This window comes from Equus caballus, chromosome X, assembly GCF_041296265.1.
Source record: "Equus caballus isolate H_3958 breed thoroughbred chromosome X, TB-T2T, whole genome shotgun sequence".
Classification (NCBI taxonomy): domain Eukaryota; kingdom Metazoa; phylum Chordata; class Mammalia; order Perissodactyla; family Equidae; genus Equus; species Equus caballus.
Genome location: NC_091715.1, coordinates 36,924,648 through 36,946,186, shown reverse-complemented (window position 1 = coordinate 36,946,186; position 21,539 = coordinate 36,924,648). Strand labels below are relative to the sequence as shown.

The window sequence follows — 21,539 nt, the reverse complement described above, 5'->3', positions numbered from 1 at the left end:
GAGAGGATATAGTCAGATTCAGGTTGTAGAAGGGCAGATTTAGTGAGAGACTAGATTGGATTGGGGTCGGACTGGGAGAGACGAGAAAATGCAGGAAGCCAATTGAGAGGAGAAAATGGAGGCCACAGCCTAGGTGGTGCAAATACACGATAAATGAGTGATTAACTGTGGGAGAAAATGGGAGGGATAAGAAGTAACTGAACTTTTTTATTATTGTTCCTTTGGGTCCCTTCGATGATAGTGTGGAGTTGTTTGGGGTTTGTTGAGTTTGTAGATCTTTCAAATGCAGACGTCTACTAGGAAGTGACTGTTGCGGCCAATGCGGGAGGTTAGATTACCCAGGGAGTGTGAAGTGTTCTTCTGTTTGTTGTTTTGTCTGCTTTTTGTTTTTCTCAATTCTGACTAAATTGTTTTTAACAAATGAGGTTTCCAAAGACAATGAGGAAAGCTGTAGGTCAGGAAGGAACAGGTTCATTACAGCTTCATTATGGATTAAATAGAAAATGTTCTCTATTTCAAATCAGTTACTCATAAACTTTTGGAACGCTACCCATTGAAAAATCGGGGACTACCCAAATTATGTTTTGCTATAGTTGCAGATATCAGTGTTCACAATGACAATGTTTATTAGTGATGACTGAAAAATAATACACTATTTAAAACGGGAATTTAAAATATATATCACCCCCTTGAACCCATCAGGAGAATCATAGCACCTTTTAAAAATCTATGTACACATTTTACACATTAAACCATTTGTCATTGAGCCAAGGAAATGACAGCTTTTTCACTACTGGGAAAGAAAAAATTCACACTAGAAAAATACATTATACAAACAACTTCCTTAAGGTAATGGCAGGGGCAAATCACTGCAAGAAGGAAGAGAAGAGCATTAAAAAGTTTCTTCTGAGCCCTCAAGACCTTTGGAGAAATGATTGCCTTTTAATTTATTTTTGGATACAGTTTGGATACACAGGTCTATTCTTTGGCATTTTAAGGGCGGTGTTTTGTTTCCATTTTCCCCCTAATTTCTCCATAACAATTTGATTCTAAATACCATTGCCTCCACCGGAAAGAGGCTTCTTTCTGTAGTTGGCAGATATTGCCAGAAGTATGTGAACGTGTCACTTGGATGTCATTGGCCTAGTCAACCCTCTAGTTTGCTCTTCCAATTTGTAATTTTCCTTTCTCTTTTCTCTCCTTTCAGTGGCCCATCATTTGCTATTTCTTAGCACCTCATTACCAGTGGGTGGGCAGCGGGGAGGAAGGAGTATATGAACTCAAATCTGTTAATTTCTGGAAAAATATTCCAGTGACGACATCTGAAGTTTATGTCCCTTAAAGTTGTTTTGTTTCTGAAAAGTGGACTCTTGCACAGAATAACTGTCCTTGAACACTAACATCTCTAGCCTGTGTCAGAATTGCATTTGGGGGGCCACAGGCTGAGGAACTTTAAGACAATTAACCCTTGCATTTAAAGCACCAGGATTTGAAAAGTCACGTGCACCTATGCAAGTCAATATTTAAGTAATGCAACCTATACCAGAATTCCTTGTTTTTCCATTAAAACGAATACCGACAGGGCTGTTTTAATTTTACAACGAATGCGGTGCAATGCAAGTTCAAAACAAGTTTGGGGACTGGTTTATGTGAATCTGAATTAACTGCTTGGTGAGCAACACGGTTTTCCATTCTACAGAATCCCGTGAGGCTTCCGGGTGAAGAATTTGACCTCGTACCTCTGTCAGATTTAAATAATAAAAATGATGCTAAAAAATTATGTCCTTTTGAATAACTCATGTCAGGTCAGTTCCTAACCCTTCCTCTACCTCCCTCCGGTTCCTGGCAGGAAACGTGTGCGGAGGCAGCGGATAAAAAGGTTCCAGTTCCCAGCAGCAGCGCGTTAGAAAAATTTTCCATACGTTGGTGCACTCATGCTGCCTTAGAAAAGTGTGGTTTGAAACAGAGTTCCTCTTCTCTCTTTTTAAAAGCCTTTTTTCTCAAGAGCTCGAATTCTGTACAGTGTTCAAAATGCCAAGCTGGTTTTCGCTTTATACCACCATGTGACGCCCCCTCCCCTCCAGCCCTGAGATGCTTTAAAACAAACACAGTAACAAAATTTAGGTTAAGGAAATTCTAGCTGGGGGTAGGGTGCGAAGCCAGCGTTGCGGAGGGCAACAGACTACAACTCCCACAAGCCCTCGTGGGACCGCTATCCGACCTCCCCACCACCCACCTTGCGCTTGCGCGGAAGACCCTGCGCGGAGAGGAGGGGGCGGGGACAGGACAACGCACATAGAGGAGGAGGAGGAAAAAGGAGACCATAGACTTCCACCTGGGCCTAGAGTGGCTCTTAGAGGAGTGGGGAGAGGAGGGCGGGCGGGGACCACCTTCAGAGCAGGCCGCCGGCGGTATCATGGCGACCCGGAACCCCCCTCCCCAAGGTGAGCGGCCGGGGCCCGAAGTAGTATCTGAGACGCGGCTCCCAGCTTTCGACCTTGCACCCAGGGCGCCTTTTCCTTCCCCTGCCCCAGGGTTCCTGGGGCTGTCTTTTTGAGGCAGCCCCCTGGAGCGCCCCCTCGAACGAGGCCCTCCCTCACCTCTCGGCCGAACGCACTCGAAGAGCGACCTCCGCCCCCATCACAGCCCCACCTCCTGCCTTAGCTTCAACTCCGGCCCTGGTGGTTCACTTCCATCTTCAGACTTTTTTTTTTTTTTTTCAGTTTTGACTTTGAAGTAATTTTTTCTTGCCGGGCCCCTAAGCGATTCTTTCCGAGGACGACCTCCTCTTTCTCCCACTGATGAAAATGGACCCCGCTCTGGCCCTGACCCTGTTGAGATTTGGGGGTGACCCTTCATGCTGTGTAACTCTGACCTGACCTTATTGAGATTTTGGGGAGGGGGTGACGACCCATCACTGCTGTGTAGCTGTGACCTGACCTTACTGAGTTTTAGCGGGGTGACGCCTCACTGCTGTGTACCTCTGACCTAGTCCTGGCTCAGACCCCCAGGCCGGGCCCTGGGTCTTTGGAAGGGAGATGCTAGGCCCTTTATTCTTGAGGCCCTCGTCTCAAGGATTGGGTTTAACAAATTCTTAACGTTTCCATCTGGGCATTTTTAGCTGTAGGCCAAAAGTAACAGTGAGTTCTAACAGATAAAAAATGTGTAGGCCATTTCTGACTTTTGGTTGACTCTAAATTTATTTGTTCCATTTTGTATTTTGAAGAATATGAAAGTGATGACGACTCTTACGAAGTGTTGGATTTAACTGAGTATGCAAGAAGACACCATTGGTGGAATCGAGTGTTTGGCCACAGTTCCGGACCTATGGTAGAAAAATACTCAGTAGCCACTCAGATTGTAATGGGTGGAGTGACTGGCTGGTGAGAACGACATCTTTTTCATTAAATTTCATTGGGAGACCGCTGCCCTTTTGTACACGGGCCAGTTCCTGTGCACACTCAGTGGCTTTACACTGTTAGTCCCAGAAGAGCCCTACCTTGAGGCTTTCTCTGTGATACGATTGGTGTAATCTACACTCAGGGACTCGGTGTTGGGTTTTGGTGATCTCTCTACCCCATGCCTACACTGTTCTGCTATTTCCTCCTCACACTTCCTTTGATTCTTTATATATTTTCTCCCTTCTCAAATTTAGCAAATGGAGTGGATCTGATTCAGTTTAATAGTGGGTTAAGAAGAAGAAACATGTAAGAGTTAATTGTATGTAAATAATTCTGCTTCTTCAGTGCTAACAACTGGAAAAACCTGTGGGAACTCCCACAGTAGAACTGGTCTCCAGGATTGTCAGCCCTGTAGAGAGCCATGTAAAATTCTCATTATGATCCAGATCATTCTGTTGATTTTTGTGGGTAGTTTGGATTATAATACTTTGAAGAAGAGTTGTAGAACGTTGGGTCTTTGTTGTAATAAAGGACTGATTGCTTACTCTGTGATAATATTGTGGAGTACGTTGAGGAGCGCTTAATAAGCATTAACCTTACCAGTTAACATTTCAGACTACATGATTACATAATTGCTACTGTAGATCTAATTCGGTTATTCTTGGAATAAAAGATTAGCCAAATAACAAGGGTCAGAAACAAGTTTGACCCTTTACTTGGAAAATGTTCATGACTATAGAGAATTTTTCAAGTTAGTGTGGGTGCTTAACTTGTGAATAATCATTTCTTTCCTTAGATTCTAAATTAAACTCATCTTACATTAATTTAAATATTTACATATTTAAACTTGGTAAGTATTAACTTTTTTGATTTGTGTTTCACGTGCACCTTGGAACAATAGCGCACTCCCCTATGCCTTTTTGTAAATACCATGTATGGTAGGAACACTCATTGTGAAGATTCTGTGATGCAGAGGTATAGTATTTATTCCTGATGTGTGCTTATTAATGCTGCTTATGAAAAAAGACTGCAATTAGAAGAGAGATGCCTGGTCAGGGCCCTGGTTATTCAGACGATTGTCCGCAGGTTGGTTGTACCTTGATCACCATAATTCAAGGTCTGACCCTCTGCTTAAATAAACTCACAGTTTGGTGCCATGGGTGATTGGTTAATGAGAGTCTGGGCCTGAAGTCCCATCTTAAAAGAGATTAAAAAATAATTAAGTAGTAGAATTATCAAATCATTGTGTGTTTTCTCCTTGTAGGCCAAACTCGGTGAGACACCCCATAATTGGCAGAAGTTTGCTTGGAAAGCCTGGAGACAGGGTAGAGGGAGTTCTTAGGTTTATTTTAATGGCTCATGCCATTAAGCAAAGGATGGACATGCTTGTGGAGCAGCTCCCTGGGACATTGTTGAGACTTGCCTGCTGCTAGGCTCCTCTGCTCCCTTTTCTGATCCTTGTTGCTGACTCCCCTACCGAGGGACATGGTCTTTATAGTAATACATATGTTTGGATTATAGCCAGGTGTTGGCCCAGGAGCTGTGTAACAGGACTCTAATATGACACAGGTCATTTGTTGCAATGAGTTTAGATTCAGTGTAGTAAATTTTTGCAATTTTCCGAGTGTGTAAGACTGACATAGTATTGTGGCATACGTTAAGGAGGAATGGTTAATAGGTATTGACCTAACGAGGTAACGATTCAGACCAATTCAGGACCTGAATGGGAGGCTAAGGAGATTATATTTAGCTATAGATAACTATAGGTTTTTGATCATAATAAATTGATATTAGGATGAGTGGTTGCTAGGAGAGATGGGAAGTGTGAAGACTAGTTAGAGGGCCCTTAGTGTGATCTGGAGACAAGGTAATGATGCCCTTGAGAATGGAAAGAAGACAGAGTCAAAAAATGTTTTGGAGATAGAGTATATAGAATTGGCAGTCATTTGGACCCCGAAGTTGAAGAAGAAGGTGGAGTCTGAGATGAACATGAGGTGGCAAGCCTGGAGAATGGTGCTGTCCCTTACAAATTGGGATCTTAGCAACATTTGGTTTGGTTGGAAAGATGTTAGCTTTGGGATATTTTGAATATGTGGTTCTGAGTGCCAGAGAAGCCCATCATGTCATTGGAAATGTAAATTTTCCATTTATGAGGGTGTATTCGTTTCCTCGGGCTGTTGTAACAAAGTACCACAACTAGGTGGCTTAAAACAAGAAAAATTGATTCTCTCACAGGTCTGGAGGCTAGAAGTCTGAAAGGTGTTAGCAGGCTTGGTTCCTTCTTGGAGACTCAGAGGGAGAATCTGTTCCGTGCTCCTCTCCTAGCTTCTGGTGTTGCCAGCAATCCCTGGCATTCCTTGGCTTGTAGACATATCACGCCAGTCTCTGCTTCTGTCGTCACATGGCCCTCTTCCCTCTGTGTGTCTCTATGACATATTGGGTTAAGTCATGTTGGGTTTAGGTCCCACCCTACTCCAGTATGGCTTCCTACTAACTAATTACATCTGCAGGGACCCTTATTCCAGATAAGGTCACATTCTGAGGTTCTGGGAAGGACGTGGATTTTGAGGGGACACTATTCAACCCAGTATAGGAGGCAAGAGCTTGCACACTGTGTATTTAGAATACTGAAGGGAATATGAGCTCACTGAAGGAGAGGATCACAAAGGAAGTATGGATTGACATTCTTGCAGGATAGATGAGACAAAACAGGTTTAACATAGAGATAGATAGATTTAGATATAGGTAAGGAAGCTGTGAGAAACGTGGGCTGCAGAGTTATGAAGGTGGAACTCCAGCTGGACCTTAAAGGGTAAAAAAGCTTTAGATAGGCAGAGCTAGGTAGAAAACCCTAGAAACAGGGAGATTAATAGCTTGAGCTATGCTGATGACCTGTTTGAAGACTAATTGGATTGGAGCTGAAGGTTTGGGTACAGTGGGGCTCAGCAAGGTGTGGGGAACATCTTGAATGTATTAAAAAACAAAACAAAACAAGTCACTTTTATTATGGGGAATTTTAACTTATACAAATGTAGAAGAGTATAGTGAACCCCTGAGTACTCAACATTCAGTTTCAGGAGCCAATCTTTTTTTCCTATAAATTCCCCTCTTCTCTTCATCCCCTATTTTGAAGCACATCTCAGACAGTTTAGATTGTGCAGTTTTGACTAACCTGTGTAACTGAAGGGAAATGTGGAGGGTTTCTGGGCAGGTAAGGGACATGCTCAAAAGAAACTGGAAGACGTTAAGATTTTATTAGGAAAACAGTGGAAAGTAGAAGAGGGGGAGAGTTTAGGGCATCATTGATTGTTCTTGTCTTTTGTCATTTCATCTCCTATCATTTCTTTCATTAAAGGTGTGCGGGATTTTTGTTCCAGAAAGTTGGAAAACTTGCAGCAACTGCAGTAGGTGGTGGCTTTCTTCTCCTTCAGGTATGTGAGAGCTGTAGGTCCTTGCCTCTGCTTGCACATGTAGCCCTTGGGAACTGAGAAAGTCAGGTTTAGCTATTTCACTCCTGTCCATTTTAGTAGAAGATGGAATTTTTCTTTTAGGCTTCAGTTTGTGGAAAAACTAAAATGAGTTTTTGAAAGCTGGCATCTGTCATGAAAGACAACAATTTAAATACTTTTTAAGTTCTTTAAGCATAGTTTGACCCCAGCTATTAAAAAGACAACTATTAGGGGCTGGCCCCGTGGCCGAGTGGTTAAGTTCGCGCGCTCCGCTGCAGGCGGCCCAGTGTTTCGTTAGTTCGAATCCTGGGCGCGGACATGGCACTGCTCATCAGACCACGCTGAAGCAGCGTCCCACATGCCACAACTAGAAGAACCCACAACGAAGAATACACAACTATGTACCAGGGGGCTTTGGGGAGAAAAAGGAAAAAATAAAATCTTTAAAAAAAAAAAAAAAGACAACTATTAAAATTTGAGGTGCCTCATTCTTTTATTACTTACATAAGTTTCCCTTGAAGCACCTCTCTAGCAAAATAAACATTTCATCAATAATATAACCTACTCATCCTGACCATTTTAAACATATATTTAAAATTCACACAGAATATATAAAATTCAGAAGTTCTCTTTCCTTCCCATTTCCCAGCCATGCAGTTTTCCTTCCCGGGGGAAATTGCTGTTAGCAGTTTCTAACATGTTTTTTAAAACTAGGGAACCGTAATAATACAGAAAGTGGAAAATTGGGTTTAAAATATCATCCATAATCCTATTTTTGAGGCAGGTAGATTTGAAATTTCAGTTTTGTTCATCTTCCTCTAAGTATAAGGCTTAAAGATGCTTTGCTGTTAGAGGCTGTTGATCAGGATATTATCTGGCATTCATGTCTGTTTGGCATATATTTGTCCAAAAATATTCCCTGAAGATCAAATATAGTAAATCCCCAAATAGAAAATCTCTGGGAATGAATGTTAGCAACAATTTTAAAGATACCAGGAACTGTCAGTCGTACCAGATTTAAAAAGTGATTGATGATCATAGCAACCAAAATCTGACTTCAGCACCTGAGCCATTGATCATGTCATAACCAGCGTCGTTGCCTGAAGTACAAAGGGACTGGATTCGTATGTGTTAAGCACAGATTTTGAGTTGTTTACTAAATAGCTTTTTAAAATATATATATTTTCTTTCTATTGGTGACATTAATAGGAGTAATTGCTTATTTCTTGTGGTAAGAGGTAAACAAGAATATGGTTAATATCTCAACTTAGTCCTTTGGATGATTATGCCAGCATTTGTACAGAAGGGAATTTTATTAAACTGATTTTGACTTGGGTTTATGTAGAATCAAGAACATACTTAATTCTGTAGCTATTTTGAAAACTCAGTTATCATTTCTGTTTAGTGGAAAAGGGTACTGGACTGAAGCAGAGTTTCTTAAAATGTTCACAGAATAGAGAGAATTATACATTTCAGTCCACTCTGCATGTCAGTTTTTCAGAAGTCCTTTTCAGTCTACTCAGTATGCACCATTCAAATCCACATTTGGCCATTGCCACTTTCTATTTCTCTATGCCTAGTCCACATATTCTTTGAAGTTACTAAGCAGAAGAACATGGGACCTCTCTGCTTCAAACCAGTTTTTCCCACAAGTGTGACTTAACTTGAAAACTCAGTAGAAGGGAACTGAAAGAGGAAGTTAAGAGTAACAAATGGTTTTTAGGATAATTGCTATTAGGCCCACTTCCATATTTTTGTTACCTTTGCTTATATTTAAATATAAATATTAGTTTACTTAGAACTTAACTTTTCTAAAAGCTCAATATTCCAGTAGCTATTTATCATACTGCTATCTTAAAATACAGTGGTATATAAGTCTTTTAAATTTAGTTTTTTGTTTTCCGAGTTGTACATGGCCATAATTCAAAGGGTCAGTTACATGTACAAGGCTTGTTACAGATTAATCTTCTGCCTCCATCACTAACCCCACATTTTTCCCTCCTTGAGGCAGGCAGTTTGAACTCTTAGCTGATTCTTAAGGTATTTATCTCCTTTTTTCCTAAACAAGTTAATTAGACATTTCTTGAGCTGTCAGTTTGAGGTATTAACTGTTGGCCTCCCATTATGGAATATGAGAATTTAGCTATCATTTATTGAACTTCTCTGTGCCCCCTCTCCCATCTCACACACTTGCATGAGTCCCCTGACCCCCCACATCAGGTGAGTGTTGTTATGTCATAATTGTGTTAGATCATTACTTGGAGTTCACTGAGCTTGAATCTGTAAATTTATGTCTTTAGTCATATTTGGGAATCTTTTGGTCATTATTTCTTTAAATATTTGTTCCTATTTTTTCTCTCTTCTCCTGAACATGACTCTGATTACATGCATGTTATGCTTTTTGATAATATCCTGAGGTTTTGTTCATTTATTTTTTCAGTCGTTTTTTTCAGGTTGTATAATTTCTAGTGATCCAGCTTCAAGTTCACTGACTCTTTCCTCTGTCATCTACCTTTTGCCGTTAAGCCTATCTAATAAATTTATTTCAGATATTGTATTTTCCAATTCTAGAGTTTCCATTTGGTTCTTTTTATATTTCCTATATCTTTGGTAAGATTTCTTATCTTTTCATCGATTACAAGCAGTTTCCTTTACCTCATTGAGCATAGTTATAATAGCTGCTTTAAAGTCCTGATAATTCCAATGTTTGGGTCATCTCATGGTTGGCATCTGTTGATTTTCTTTTGGGACTAGGCCACATTTTCCTATTTTATAATATATCAAGTAAGTGGATTTTATCCTGGGCATTGGGAATGTTATGTTGTGGAGACTCTGGATTCTCTTTTATTCTTCTGAAATGTGTTGATGTTTTGATCTTAACAGGCAGATAACTTGGTTAGACTCAGATTGCAGACTCTCACTTGTCATGGCTAGCAGCTCAAATCTCAGTTCATTTCTTTTAGCCTTCGCCGGAATGCTTGGTTCTGCCCTGTGAATGTGTGGTTCAGGACTTGGGTAGAGTTTATGCATAGAATATGGGGCTCCCCTTCTTTAACTCTCTCCTTTCTGGCATTTGTTGTTGTCCTGGGCTGTCCTCTGGTTCTTCAGGCAGGAAAGATGGCATGTTTTCTATTAGTTTTAGCCACCCTGCAACTGCATCCTGCCCTCAGGATAAAGGCAGAAAAATGGGCGACTCACCTTATATTGATCCCTTCCTAAAAGTTTCAACTCCCCTTCAAAATCTGCTTGCTTTTGTTAATTCTGGAGCCTACCTCTCCACCTCCCCCCCTTTTTTTTGGTGAGGAAGATTGGCCCTGAGCTAACATCTGTTGCCAATCTTCTTTTTGCTTGAGGAAGATTGTTGCTGAGCTAACATCTTGCGAATCTTCATCTGCTTTGTATGTGGGATACCACCACAGCATGGCTTGATGAGCGGTGTGTAGGTCCACGCCTGGGATCCAAACCTGTGAACCCCGGGCTGCTGAAGCAGAGCATGTGAACTTAACCACTACGCCACTGGGCCAGCCCTGTGGAGCCCTTGTATTTTAACCAGGGATTATAGGTGCTATCTATAGGAGGGTCCCCTAAGGTTCATCAGTAATTACCTCCATGCCTGCAACCCATATTGCCATGTCAGGTACTGCCAGGAAAAGCTTTCACTTGCCATTTGATTTGATCACTGCTCAGCTTTGTTGAGGCTGGAGTTTGAAATGATAGTAGGTGAATGAATACAGGAAGAAATGCAGATAAATAAATTCTTCTATGGAGTCATTCACAGTGAAAATGTAACTGAAGATTCCCACCAATTTGTATAAAATCAGATATTTTTATTATTTGAAGTATTTTCTGTCTGGATTTATAATCAAAGTGATGCATTAAAAGATTACAAAGAAAGCATAACCTTGATAGAAGTGATTTAAAATGATATGCAAGGCCTGTTAAGTACTCATGTGATTCTTTGTGTTTTGATTTTATTATTTGGAGGGACTAATTTACTGTACTAGTGTACACATACATTATTCCTGTTCAGATTTTGCCACATCTCAGTAGCACCATATGAGAATTTTTCTTATGGTTAATAGGTGTTTAGCTATAGTTTTATTAAAAGGATTTATGGCATGAAAGTTGTATAGGCATATTTCTTTTATATTCCACTTTCAAAAGCAATTACCAGAAAGTATTCTTAATTTAAGTAAAGAGTCAGTGAAGAGTCTTAATCTGCTACTTTAGATTTCTTTAGTGACCGAATAACTGATTGGCTTCTGATCCCTTGTAATTAAATAGCTATTTAATTAAAAGGTACTTTTTTTATTAGCTATATAATTGTGATTGTCTCTGTGTCTTTTTAGTTAATTCTCAAATTCCAAAAGTTATGATAGAGTTATAGTCCAGTTGTAATACAACTTTTGGAGTCTTTTCCCATCACATGCTATGCTTTGCTTAACATAGCCTTCATCACATCTAAGTAATCACTTATGCTTAGTGTCTGTTTTCCCTGACAGACTTGAAGCTCTCTGAGGGTGGGGACTTAACATCCCCCTTGTTCTTGGCTATAGTTTGGGAGCCTAGAACAGTGCTTGGCACACAGTAGGCACTCAGTATCTGTTCAATGAGTAAATTGTGATTTCTTACCTATAAGCTTCATGAATTTCTTGAAATCTAAGTGTTCATATATTCCTGGGTAATAGATTCATTAGCAACCCAGTTGCTTTAGAATTAACCGTTTTTATTACATTTTTGCAGATTGCCAGTCACAGTGGCTATGTGCAGATCGACTGGAAGAGAGTTGAAAAAGATGTAAACAAAGCAAAAAGACAGATTAAGAAACGAGCAAATAAGGCAGCACCTGAAATCAACAATATAATTGAGGAAGTAAGACAATATACATTTTTGGCTCCCTTTTTTTTTTTTAAATGGGTCTCGCTTAGCAAAAGATGTGACTAGGGACTATCTTCTTTTTAAAAAATTGGTGTTTTTGGTCATGTCTAGAGTGTTAAGTGAAATTTGGGACCAAACCCCCATTTAAATCAACCGTTATTTTTTTTTTAGTAGTTAACATAGTTTCCCCTGCCCATCTCCCACCTACTTTGATCTGCATATAAAAGCTGATAACATCAGTCATGCGCCTGATGATTAACAACATTTTGGTCAACAATGGACTGCATTATAGACAGTGGTCCTATCAGATTAGTACCATAGAGCTAGGTGTGTAGTAGGCTGTACCATCTAGGTCTGTGTAAGTACATGCTATGATGTTCGCACAATGCCTTTCTCAGAACATATCCCCATCGTTAAGCAACGCATAACTGTATTCTTCCAGAATTTTTCCTCTGCTTTTACAAATTGTACGTATGTAGAAAAGGTGTGGCAAAACTAAAACTACCTATTTTTTTCTTTAAGTGGAATAGTATGAAAATGTATATTTTATTTTGTTAATATATTAGTTTCATTAACGTTTTTTGTATCTTTAATCTATTTTCTTCTTGTATTCTGTTTTGAATTGAATTGAATTGAATACTCTCTTGCCTTTGTTCTATCCTTTTACTTCCCCCAACTTTTTGTTTTGAAAAATTTCAGATCAGTTGAGAAGTTGAAAGATAAATACAGGGAATACTCAAATACCCTTCACCTATTCACCGCATCATTCTCATTTTGCATCATTTGCTTTATCTCTGTATGTGTGAGTGAGTGTCAGGTTTACTTTTTTTTTTTGCCAAACTGTTTAAGACATCATGTCTTTTCACTTTTAAATACTTCAATACATATCTCCCAAGAGTACAAGTATTCTCCTGTACAACTACAATTACTCTATTAATCCCCCCAAATTTAACGTGATATTAAAATTTTTCCAGAGAATATCTTTTGTAGCTTTTTTTCTTTTCCAAATCAAGAATTATATATTGCACGTGGTTGTCATGTCTCTGAAGTCTCCTTTAATTTTAAAAGTTTCCTCATCTGGGTTTTTTTCCCCCCTGTCTCTCATGACACTGACTTTCTTTTTTTTTTTTTGCTGAGGAAGATTTGCCCTGAGCCAACATCTGTTGCCAATCCTCCTCTTTTTGCTTGAGGAAGATTCGGCCTGAGCTCGCATCTGTGCGTCTTCCTCTATTTTGTATGTGGGTCGCTGCCACACTATGTCTGATGAGTGGTGTAGATCTGCGCCCGGGATCCAAACCCACAAACCCGGGCTGCCAAAGTGGAGCATGCCAAACTTAACTACTATGCCACAGGGCCGGCCCCAACACTAACATTTTTGAAGCATCTAGGCAGAATATCTCACAGCCTGGCTTTACATGGTCCTTCATGATTTTATTTGGGTTAAACATTTTATCAAGGTGATTTTTTTTCATCTTGTATGTTTTTTCTTACATAAGTGGACTATTAATAAATATCATTGTGCATGCTGTGGGAATTTATTAAATAATCTGTGTTAATAACTTGCTGAATGGACCATTTATGCCTGCCCTATAGGTAGATTTCTTTTTGCCTGTGAGATTATTGCTGCTAATATACCTGTTATCTCAGTAGCAAAAAGCTCGCTGGGCCTGGCTGGGAGCTCTAGGCTCCTTTGGTTTGTAAGGGACAGCCCTGGCATCTTGCGTGGTGGTTGGCACCTGCAATAGTAGGTGCACAAAAATTTTTGTTGAATATTTGTTGAAGTGAGGAAAACAGCTGAAAACATTACTTAGCTCCAGGTTCAGTAATAGTGTTTTTTAAAATTTGCATCTGTTTTTCTTTTCTTCTTCTTTTTTCTTTTTTTTTTTTTTGAGGAAGATTAGCCCTGAGCTAACTACTGCCAGTCCTCCTCTTTTTTGCTGAGGAAGCCTGGCCCTGAGCTAACATCGTGCCCATCTTCCTCTGCTTTATACGTGCGACACCTACCACTGCATGGCATGCCAAGCAGTGCCATGTCCACACCTGGGATCCGAACTGGCGAACCCCGGGCTGCCGAGAAGCAGAACGTGCAAACTTAACCGCTGCGCCACTGGGCTGGCCCCAACATCTATTTTTCTCAGTGTGGTAAAAGATATATAACATAAAAGTCACTATTTGAACTATTTTTAAGTGCACAATTAGTGACATTAAGTACATTCATGTTTTTATGCAACCATTACCACTATATATTTCCAGAACTTTTTCGTCATCCCAGATAGAAATTCTAACTATTAAGCAGTAACTTCCACAATGAACCCCTCTCCCCAGCCCTTGGCAACCTCTCTTCTACTTTCTCAATGAATTTGACTGTTCATTTAAGCGGAATCATACAGTATTTGTCTTTTTTGGTCTGTCGTATTTCACTCAGTGTAATGTTTTCAAGGTTCATTCATGTTGTAGCGTAGTTAAGAGTATTTTTGTTTAAATTTTCCTTACGTTTCAGGCAACAGAATTTGTCAAACAGAACATTGTGATATCCAGTGGATTTGTGGGAGGCTTTTTGCTGGGCCTTGCATCTTAAGGATGTGAATGTTCTATCACGGTGGAGTCTCCTATGAGAAGAGAAGTGGTGGCGACAAGGTGGTTTCTCAGCATTACGCGCTGCCAGATTCTCCGGGGCAACGAGAAACAACTAGCTGGACGACACCAAACTCACAGCTTAGCATTTTGCCATCTGAAGCTTGGCAAACTAGTATGTGCTGTAAAACAACCTATATGGTATGTGTACAATAGTGTTCCAGAGCAAAACATGGCTTTCAGTATTTTTTTAACATTTTCATTTGTTTAGAAATTAGCCTATAGAATATCACCATTGGATGTAGATATGGGGAAAAAAATCTGTTGGATCTATTCCCCAGTGAAATACTATCCCTTTTAATTTAAATAAGATATTCTTCATTGTGCTTTATAGTATAGTGCCAATAATTAAAAATTTGTATTATAGCTTCAACATTAGGGCTGACTTTTTTTAAAGATAAGTTTGCAATAAATTGAAGAATTGTAATGCCCTTTTGTGGAAGAATTTAGAAATCATAGAATTATTAAAGATATTGAACAGATTTAATGCCAATTTTTAGGTTGTTTTTTCCTGCAATTCTTACTTTGCTTACATAATAACTGTTGTAAACAGTTTCAAGGAAGGCTCTTCTGAGGAAATACTGTCTAATGCTCTTTTTCTTCTTTTTGATGTCTGTAGTTGTAAAAATATCTTCTTGTATATAAGCTTCTAATTTTTTTTATTAATTTATTTATCCTGGCAGCCTGGACAGAACTAATGATTTTGAGAGTACATACAATTGGGTCACTAACTTGTTTTATTAACCTTGAGTGACCCTCCTTTCTCATTTCTAAAAATCCTAATTGTTGTTTTGGCCCCTTCTTCACAAAGTGGTAAAAATCACTTTAAAATACTTAGTAGTATGGTATGAATTTACTGTTTGAAGAACAGTGATTTTCCATATAATCATGAAATTGTACCTTAAAGAGAATTGTCTCCTTGATGTAGTCTGAGGCGTAAGTGCTAAGGCTCTCAGGTTTTGGTGGCATTATGCTGGTTGAACACTAGACCGGTTGACTTGTGTCTCAGGGCCTACATCACACTGCCTCAGAAGCCCTTTGCGTGGAAAAACTTCTGTATTGTTTGTTTTGTCCATAGAGTTCTAGGTCGGAATTGGGAAAAACAGCAGAACAACATGTGTTGGAATCTTCAGATTGGAAAGACCTTGCAGATATCCAGACTGTCTCCTTTTGGGAGGAAGTCCCCATAGCATTTTTTATGTATTGTAAACATAAGGCATTTCATACTTTCAAGATTGGTTACAATCTGTGTGCTTTCATTACACAAGACTCCTTAAAATTGAATGTGCGATTGATTTTCGTTTTCTTCCTTTACTCTCATTAGTGCCTCAGATACAATGCTAAATAAAACTCAGACTTTCTTAATATGAAGTGATTTTGCTTATAAATACTTGTTTTTTCTTCTTTGAGCTTTTCTCTGTTTCTGCCTTCTCAAGTTTTTCATTGCTGTGGAATTTAAAGGGAAAAATACTCTATATCGGGTGGAACCTTGGCCACACTTCTGTGCGCCGTATCTGCGGGATGCTTTCGTCTGATACAGTGAGGCAGGCTACTGTGGGGAGCTCTAGTAGCTGGCTCAGTTTGTTCATTTTGGAAATATTTATAGTGTTTGTTCTGTACATGATAGACTAGGAAAGGGGGGGCACAAAAATGTCTGCCTTCAAATAGAGACTAAAAATTCTTGTATGACAAGTTATGTAATGCTATCGGGGAACCTGGTGTATGATTTAGTGGCATATGAGTAGTAGCGATAACTACTTTCAGAGTCCAAACATGAATGAAAATTGAAAAAGATAGCTCTTCATTTTTACCTATACATTTCCAAATATCTACTGATTTGTTTGAAAATATTTGTCTACAAATGCAAAGTATTATCAGTGCTCTCCATTCTGTCTCCTCTCTGTTAGTGCTCCTTGTTCTGCGTCATATCTGCACCACTTCCCCACTAGGTTGTATGCTCCTTGAGGCAATCGTATGTGTTAATCAATCTCTAACTTGTGACGCACGCTGTGTAATGCTTTGCTCATGGTAGCTATTTGGTAATGTTGTGAATGAATGAACGAGTGTGTGAAAAGCATATTACTGTGCTAGAGTTGGTGTCAACCTATAAGAAACCTTTCTCTGTGTAGCAGTCCGGTGAATTAGAGGCTCCATCAGAAATGGCTTGGTGGGGTTTGGTTGGAATGAAAAGCTTATAACCTACCTTTGAATAAAATGGGGATTTTTATGTTTGAGGATATAAAGGCTGTTTGCAGGATTTATTAAAACTTGAGTATATGGAATACAGGTATTTTGTGGCCTAGGCTTTGGAAGATATGTAAGGACATTTTGACTGATTTTTGTTTTTTATTCTTATAGCCCTCTCAAACCTCCCTCACAAAAAAAGATGATTTTTAATGTTTCCTTATTTCAAATGCAATATGAATTAAATATGTTCATTACAGAAAAATACATCAGCATAAAGAATATATAGAATGTTTATAATATGATGTACTAGAGATATTTTTTGTCCATAGCCTTTGGAGTCTTTCCTACTTGTGTATGGACATTTATGTGTATTTTGTGTAAAAATTGAATCACTACTATTTTATAAATAGCTATTTTCAGTTACGTATTATGAATGTCTTTTATAATAGTAGATACATTTATGATGACAGAAAGATATAAGTACCCACCCTGTCTCCCTTTATGAGACAACCATTATTAAAAGTTCTTTTTATATATTTTAATATATTTATACTTATTTTTATTGTCCATGTTTGGATAGTATATATTGAATGTCCACTCTGAAAGGTAAGGAATTTTGTGCATATCCCGTTTCTCCTTTCTTTTTTTTGATTGCTAATATATTTTTAGTTTTTTGAGTAGATGGCTTTATTACTTTAAATATTAATACCTTTTCTGTCTTTATTTACCAACTTTAGATAATATCTTCTAACTCTTTGTAATTAAAGATGAAGAAAATAAGAATACCTCTTCCCTACCACCCTCTGGCCTCCTGATTTTTGTTAAATTGTTATTACTTTTAATGGTACATTCAAATGATGGAGTTCTATTATTAAGAAGAAGGTAGAGGTATGTAAATTGATCTAGAAAGATCCATGTGTTAATGATAAAATCAGGTCAGAAACAGGGTGATCCCACTTTTTTGAAAAGCTGTGCGCATGAGCATAAATATGCACACAGATGTTCATAGAGGCTGTCTGAAAGGTTGGGATATAGGATTTTCATGTTGTATTTTCAACATTTTGATGTCATCTGAAGTCTTTACAGTGAGTACATGTTAATTTATAGTTAGCAAAAGTTATTTTTTTAGAATCAGGAATGGGAACTTAAAATTAATAGGTTATTGCTATTTTCGGGGGCTTTTTCTTTTTACCTTTCCTCTTCCTTCACTGAATTTATTTTTTAAGTTGTTTTCGTCAAAATAGTGCACATAGTTCAAGTCGTCAAATAGTCTTTGACTACAGATAAGGCCTCTAAAAAGTGCAGCGCTTTTCTGCTCTACTTCTCTCCCACTTAGTGGCTTTTTCCACAGAGGAGTTTCAACTGTATTAGTTGTTTCTCTTTGTATGTACTATAACCATATTTCTTAGACTTTCTATTATGATAAATGACTTGGGCTTCCTATTATGGTAGATGTGGATTTAGCTCTATAACACCTTCCTTTTCGCATCTTAGTAGTAACAATTTATTAAATTTGTATAAGGTTTTATACATTGTTATGACAAATATGGTTTACTGTTGAGTAAGGACACAACTTCCTATAGGTTCAGCTGAAATCTAGCCTTAATCTAACCCTGCAAATAGCTCTGGAGCACTGAGGGGCCCTGTGGCTGGCAGTATAATGTGCCCCCGAGATGTTAGGTCCTAATCCGCTGAACCTGTGAATACATTAGGTTACATGGCAAAGGAGAATGAAGGGTGCAGATGGAATTAACTCGCTAATCAACCAATCTCAAGGAGGTTATTTTGGGGTATCCTGGTGGGCCCAGCATACTCACAAGTCTTTAAATGAGGAGTAGCGAGGCAGAAAAGTCAGAGATGTGACTATGGACGAATGATCGGACAGATGCTATGTTGTGGCTTTGAAGGTGGAGGAAGGGGGCCATGAGCCAAGGAATGCTGGCGACCTCTTGAAACTAGAAAAGGCAAGAAAACAGATTGTCCCCTATTGCCACCAGAAAGGAACACAGCCCTGCCAATACCTTGATTTTAGCCCAGTGAGACCCGTGTTGGACTTCTTACCTCTACACCTGTAAGATAGTAAATTTATGTTGTTTTAAGTCACTATGTTGTGAGTTCTACAGCAGCAATAGAAAACTAATGCTGCTGCCACTGAGTTGTCCCCGCTTGTGGCAAGAGCTGGCTTTTTTTTTTTTTTTTTTTAATTAATGTTATGATAGATTACAACCTTGTGAGATTTCAGTTGTACATTTTTGTTAGTCATGTTGTGGGTACACCACTTCCCCCTCTGTGCCCTCCCCCCACCCCCCCTTTTCCCTGGTAACCACCGATCAGATCTCCTTATCAATATACTAACTTCCACCTATGAGTGGAGTCATATAGAGTTCGTCTTTCTCTGACTGGCTTATTTCGCTTAACATAATACCCTCGAGGTCCATCCACGTTGTTGTGAATGGGCCAATTTTGTCTTTTTTTATGGCTGAGTAGTATTCCATTGTGTATATATACCACATCTTCTTTATCCAATCATCAGTTTCTGGGCATGTAGGCTGGTTCCACGTCTTGGCTATTGTAAATAATGCTGCGATGAACATAGGGGTGCAACGGACTCTTGAGATTTCTGATATCAGGTTCTTAGGATAGATACCCAGTAATGGGATGGCTGGGTCATAGGGTATTTCTATTTTTAACTTTTTGAGAAATCTCCATACTGTTTTCCATAGTGGCTGTACCAGTTTGCATTCCCACCAACAGTGTATGAGGGTTCCTTTTTCTCCACATCCTCTCCAACATTTGTCACTCTTGGTTTTGGATGTTTTTGCCAATCTAACGGGTGTAAGGTGATATCTTAGTGTAGTTTTGATTTGCATTTCCCTGATGATTAGCGATGATGAACATCTTTTCATGTGTCTATTGGCCATATTCATATCTTCTTTTGAGAAATGTCTGTTCATGTCCTCTGCCCATTTTTTGATCGGGTTGTTTGTTTTTTTGTTGCTAATCAGTGTGAGTTCTTTGTATATTAAGAGCTGGCTTTTTATATCCTCGTATCAGTCTGGCACTGGCTGCAGTCTGCCCTTAGGGGCTAGGGTGGATAACCTCCCAGCCAGGGAGGCACTGTCCTGCTGAGAGCAATTTTCAAAATGGTGCAACTGTCAGCCATCAGCAACTAATATTACTATAGTCGGGTGGTGAGTATACTGGCCCAACAAAAGGGATCTCCGTGGGACACCAACAGTCTCCACCATGTGGGTACATCTAAGCCAACGTTGCATGTGTAAAACAATAGTTAGATTTCCTTGGGGGTGGAAGGGCAGTAAAACAAATGTAGAACTGAAATATTTGGATTTGTAATGTAAAGTCCTTGTATTGTTCCAAAATATATTGGTTAACCTCACACTTTGAGTTCTCCTGCGTGTTAAAATTTTAAGAGCAATCCCTAAATGAATTACTTACTATTAGTTGTGAACAAATACGTTTCAAACGTACAAATAAGCAATCCAATCTGAATGAAGGCAGGAAAGGAAGAAGAAAGAAGCACAGAGAAAGCGTAAATAGGAAGCATAAAATAAGATGGTAAAAATAAATCCCAAAATATCAGTAATCGCACTTCAAAAGGAAAAATGAACAGAATCACAATGTGATTTTATATAAACATCGTTCTATGTAGACTCGAATAGTAGGATTAGAGCCGCAGAACGGGAATGTTTATAGAATGTCACCGTTCAGTGGAGAGGTAATAAAGCCTCTTTTAATTTTCCTGCTAATCTTGCCCCCACCCCCAATCTGAGACAGTGTCAGCACCTAGTTTCTTATATCTCATGTGTTCTTTCTTAGATTACTTATATTTTTGGTTGAACTGTTTTATTGAGTAATTCTTATAGGTGTGGGAGGTAAACTTTCCAAGTTCTTAAATGCTTAAAATATCTTTTGTTCTCGTACAGTTCAAGATTGACAATATTTTTCCCTTAGAATTTTGAAGACATTGCCCCATTATATTCTATTTGATGTTGCATGATGTCGGTCTGATTTTGAACCTTTCTGGGTAAGCTTTGCTTTTGTATTTCTTTTTCTTTGAAAGCCTTATAGATTTTTTCTTTTACCTTGGAATTTTGAAATTTCCTAAGTTTGTCTCTAAATGTGAGTTTTTAAAAACTGAATTAGAGAACTTTAAAAATGTGTGCTAGTGTCCTTTTGTTGTGTGTTCCTGTCATTACAGAGAAGGTACACATAGTTAACATTTAAAAACCAAGGCCAGTGGGAGGGTCTAAACTCACTCCCTAGATTGTGAGCTTGAGAGCCCCAAGATAAGTACTCAGTAAACATGAGAGGGAGGGACTCAGAATCATGGGAATGAAACACAATGGTTTTCTTTTATTATACTCAGCATCTTTTAGGTTTTTTCATTCTGAAGATTCATGTCTTTGCATCAAGCAAATTGTACTTTTTTAAGACTTTATTGTTTAGAACAGTTTTAGGTTTACAGAAAAATTGAGTGGATAGTACAGAGTTCTCATATATCTCCCCCTGACAGACACAGTTTCCCCTATTATTAACATCTTACGTTAGTGTGGTACACTTGTTGCAATTAATGAATCAATAATGGTATATTATTATTAACTAAAGTCTATACTTTATTCAGATTTAGTTTTTACCTAATATCCATTTTTTTGTCCAGGATCCCATCCAGGGTATCACATGACATTTAGTTATCATGTCTCCTTAGGCTCCTCTTGGTGTGACAGCTTTTCAGACTTGCCTTGACTTTGAGGACCTGGACAACTTTGAGGAGTACTGGTCAGGTATATTGTAGAATGCCCCTCTCTTGAACTTTTTCTGATGTGTTTTTGTGATTAGACTGGAGTTAACAGGCTTTCAGGAACAAGATCACAGAGGTAAAGTGCAATTCTCACCGCACCATGTCAAGGGTACGTACTATCAACATGACTCATCACTCTGATGTTGACCCTGATCACCTGGCTGAGCTCGT

At 38.9% G+C, this 21,539-nt stretch overlaps 1 protein-coding gene across 1 annotated transcript; it reads left to right on the top strand.

The window, feature by feature from the left end:
• Positions 1-2,234: 2,234 nt before the first annotated feature.
• Positions 2,235-15,733, top strand: FUNDC1 (FUN14 domain containing 1). The gene is made up of 5 exons (XM_001490509.5): positions 2,235-2,444; positions 3,227-3,383; positions 6,757-6,832; positions 11,594-11,722; positions 14,229-15,733. Exons 1-5 carry the CDS (start codon positions 2,417-2,419, stop codon positions 14,304-14,306), a joined length of 468 nt encoding a protein of 155 aa, XP_001490559.1. The 5' UTR covers positions 2,235-2,416; the 3' UTR covers positions 14,307-15,733.
• The last annotated feature ends 5,806 nt before the right edge of the window (positions 15,734-21,539 follow it).

Coding starts and splice junctions, on each gene's coding strand:
- FUNDC1 (XM_001490509.5), top strand. CDS start 2,417: ATGGCGACCCGGAACCCCCCTCCCCAAG. Junction 3,384..6,756: donor ATGGGTGGAGTGACTGGCTG/GTGAGAACGACA, acceptor CTTTCATTAAAG/GTGTGCGGGATTTTTGTTCC. Junction 11,723..14,228: donor TCAACAATATAATTGAGGAA/GTAAGACAATAT, acceptor CTTACGTTTCAG/GCAACAGAATTTGTCAAACA.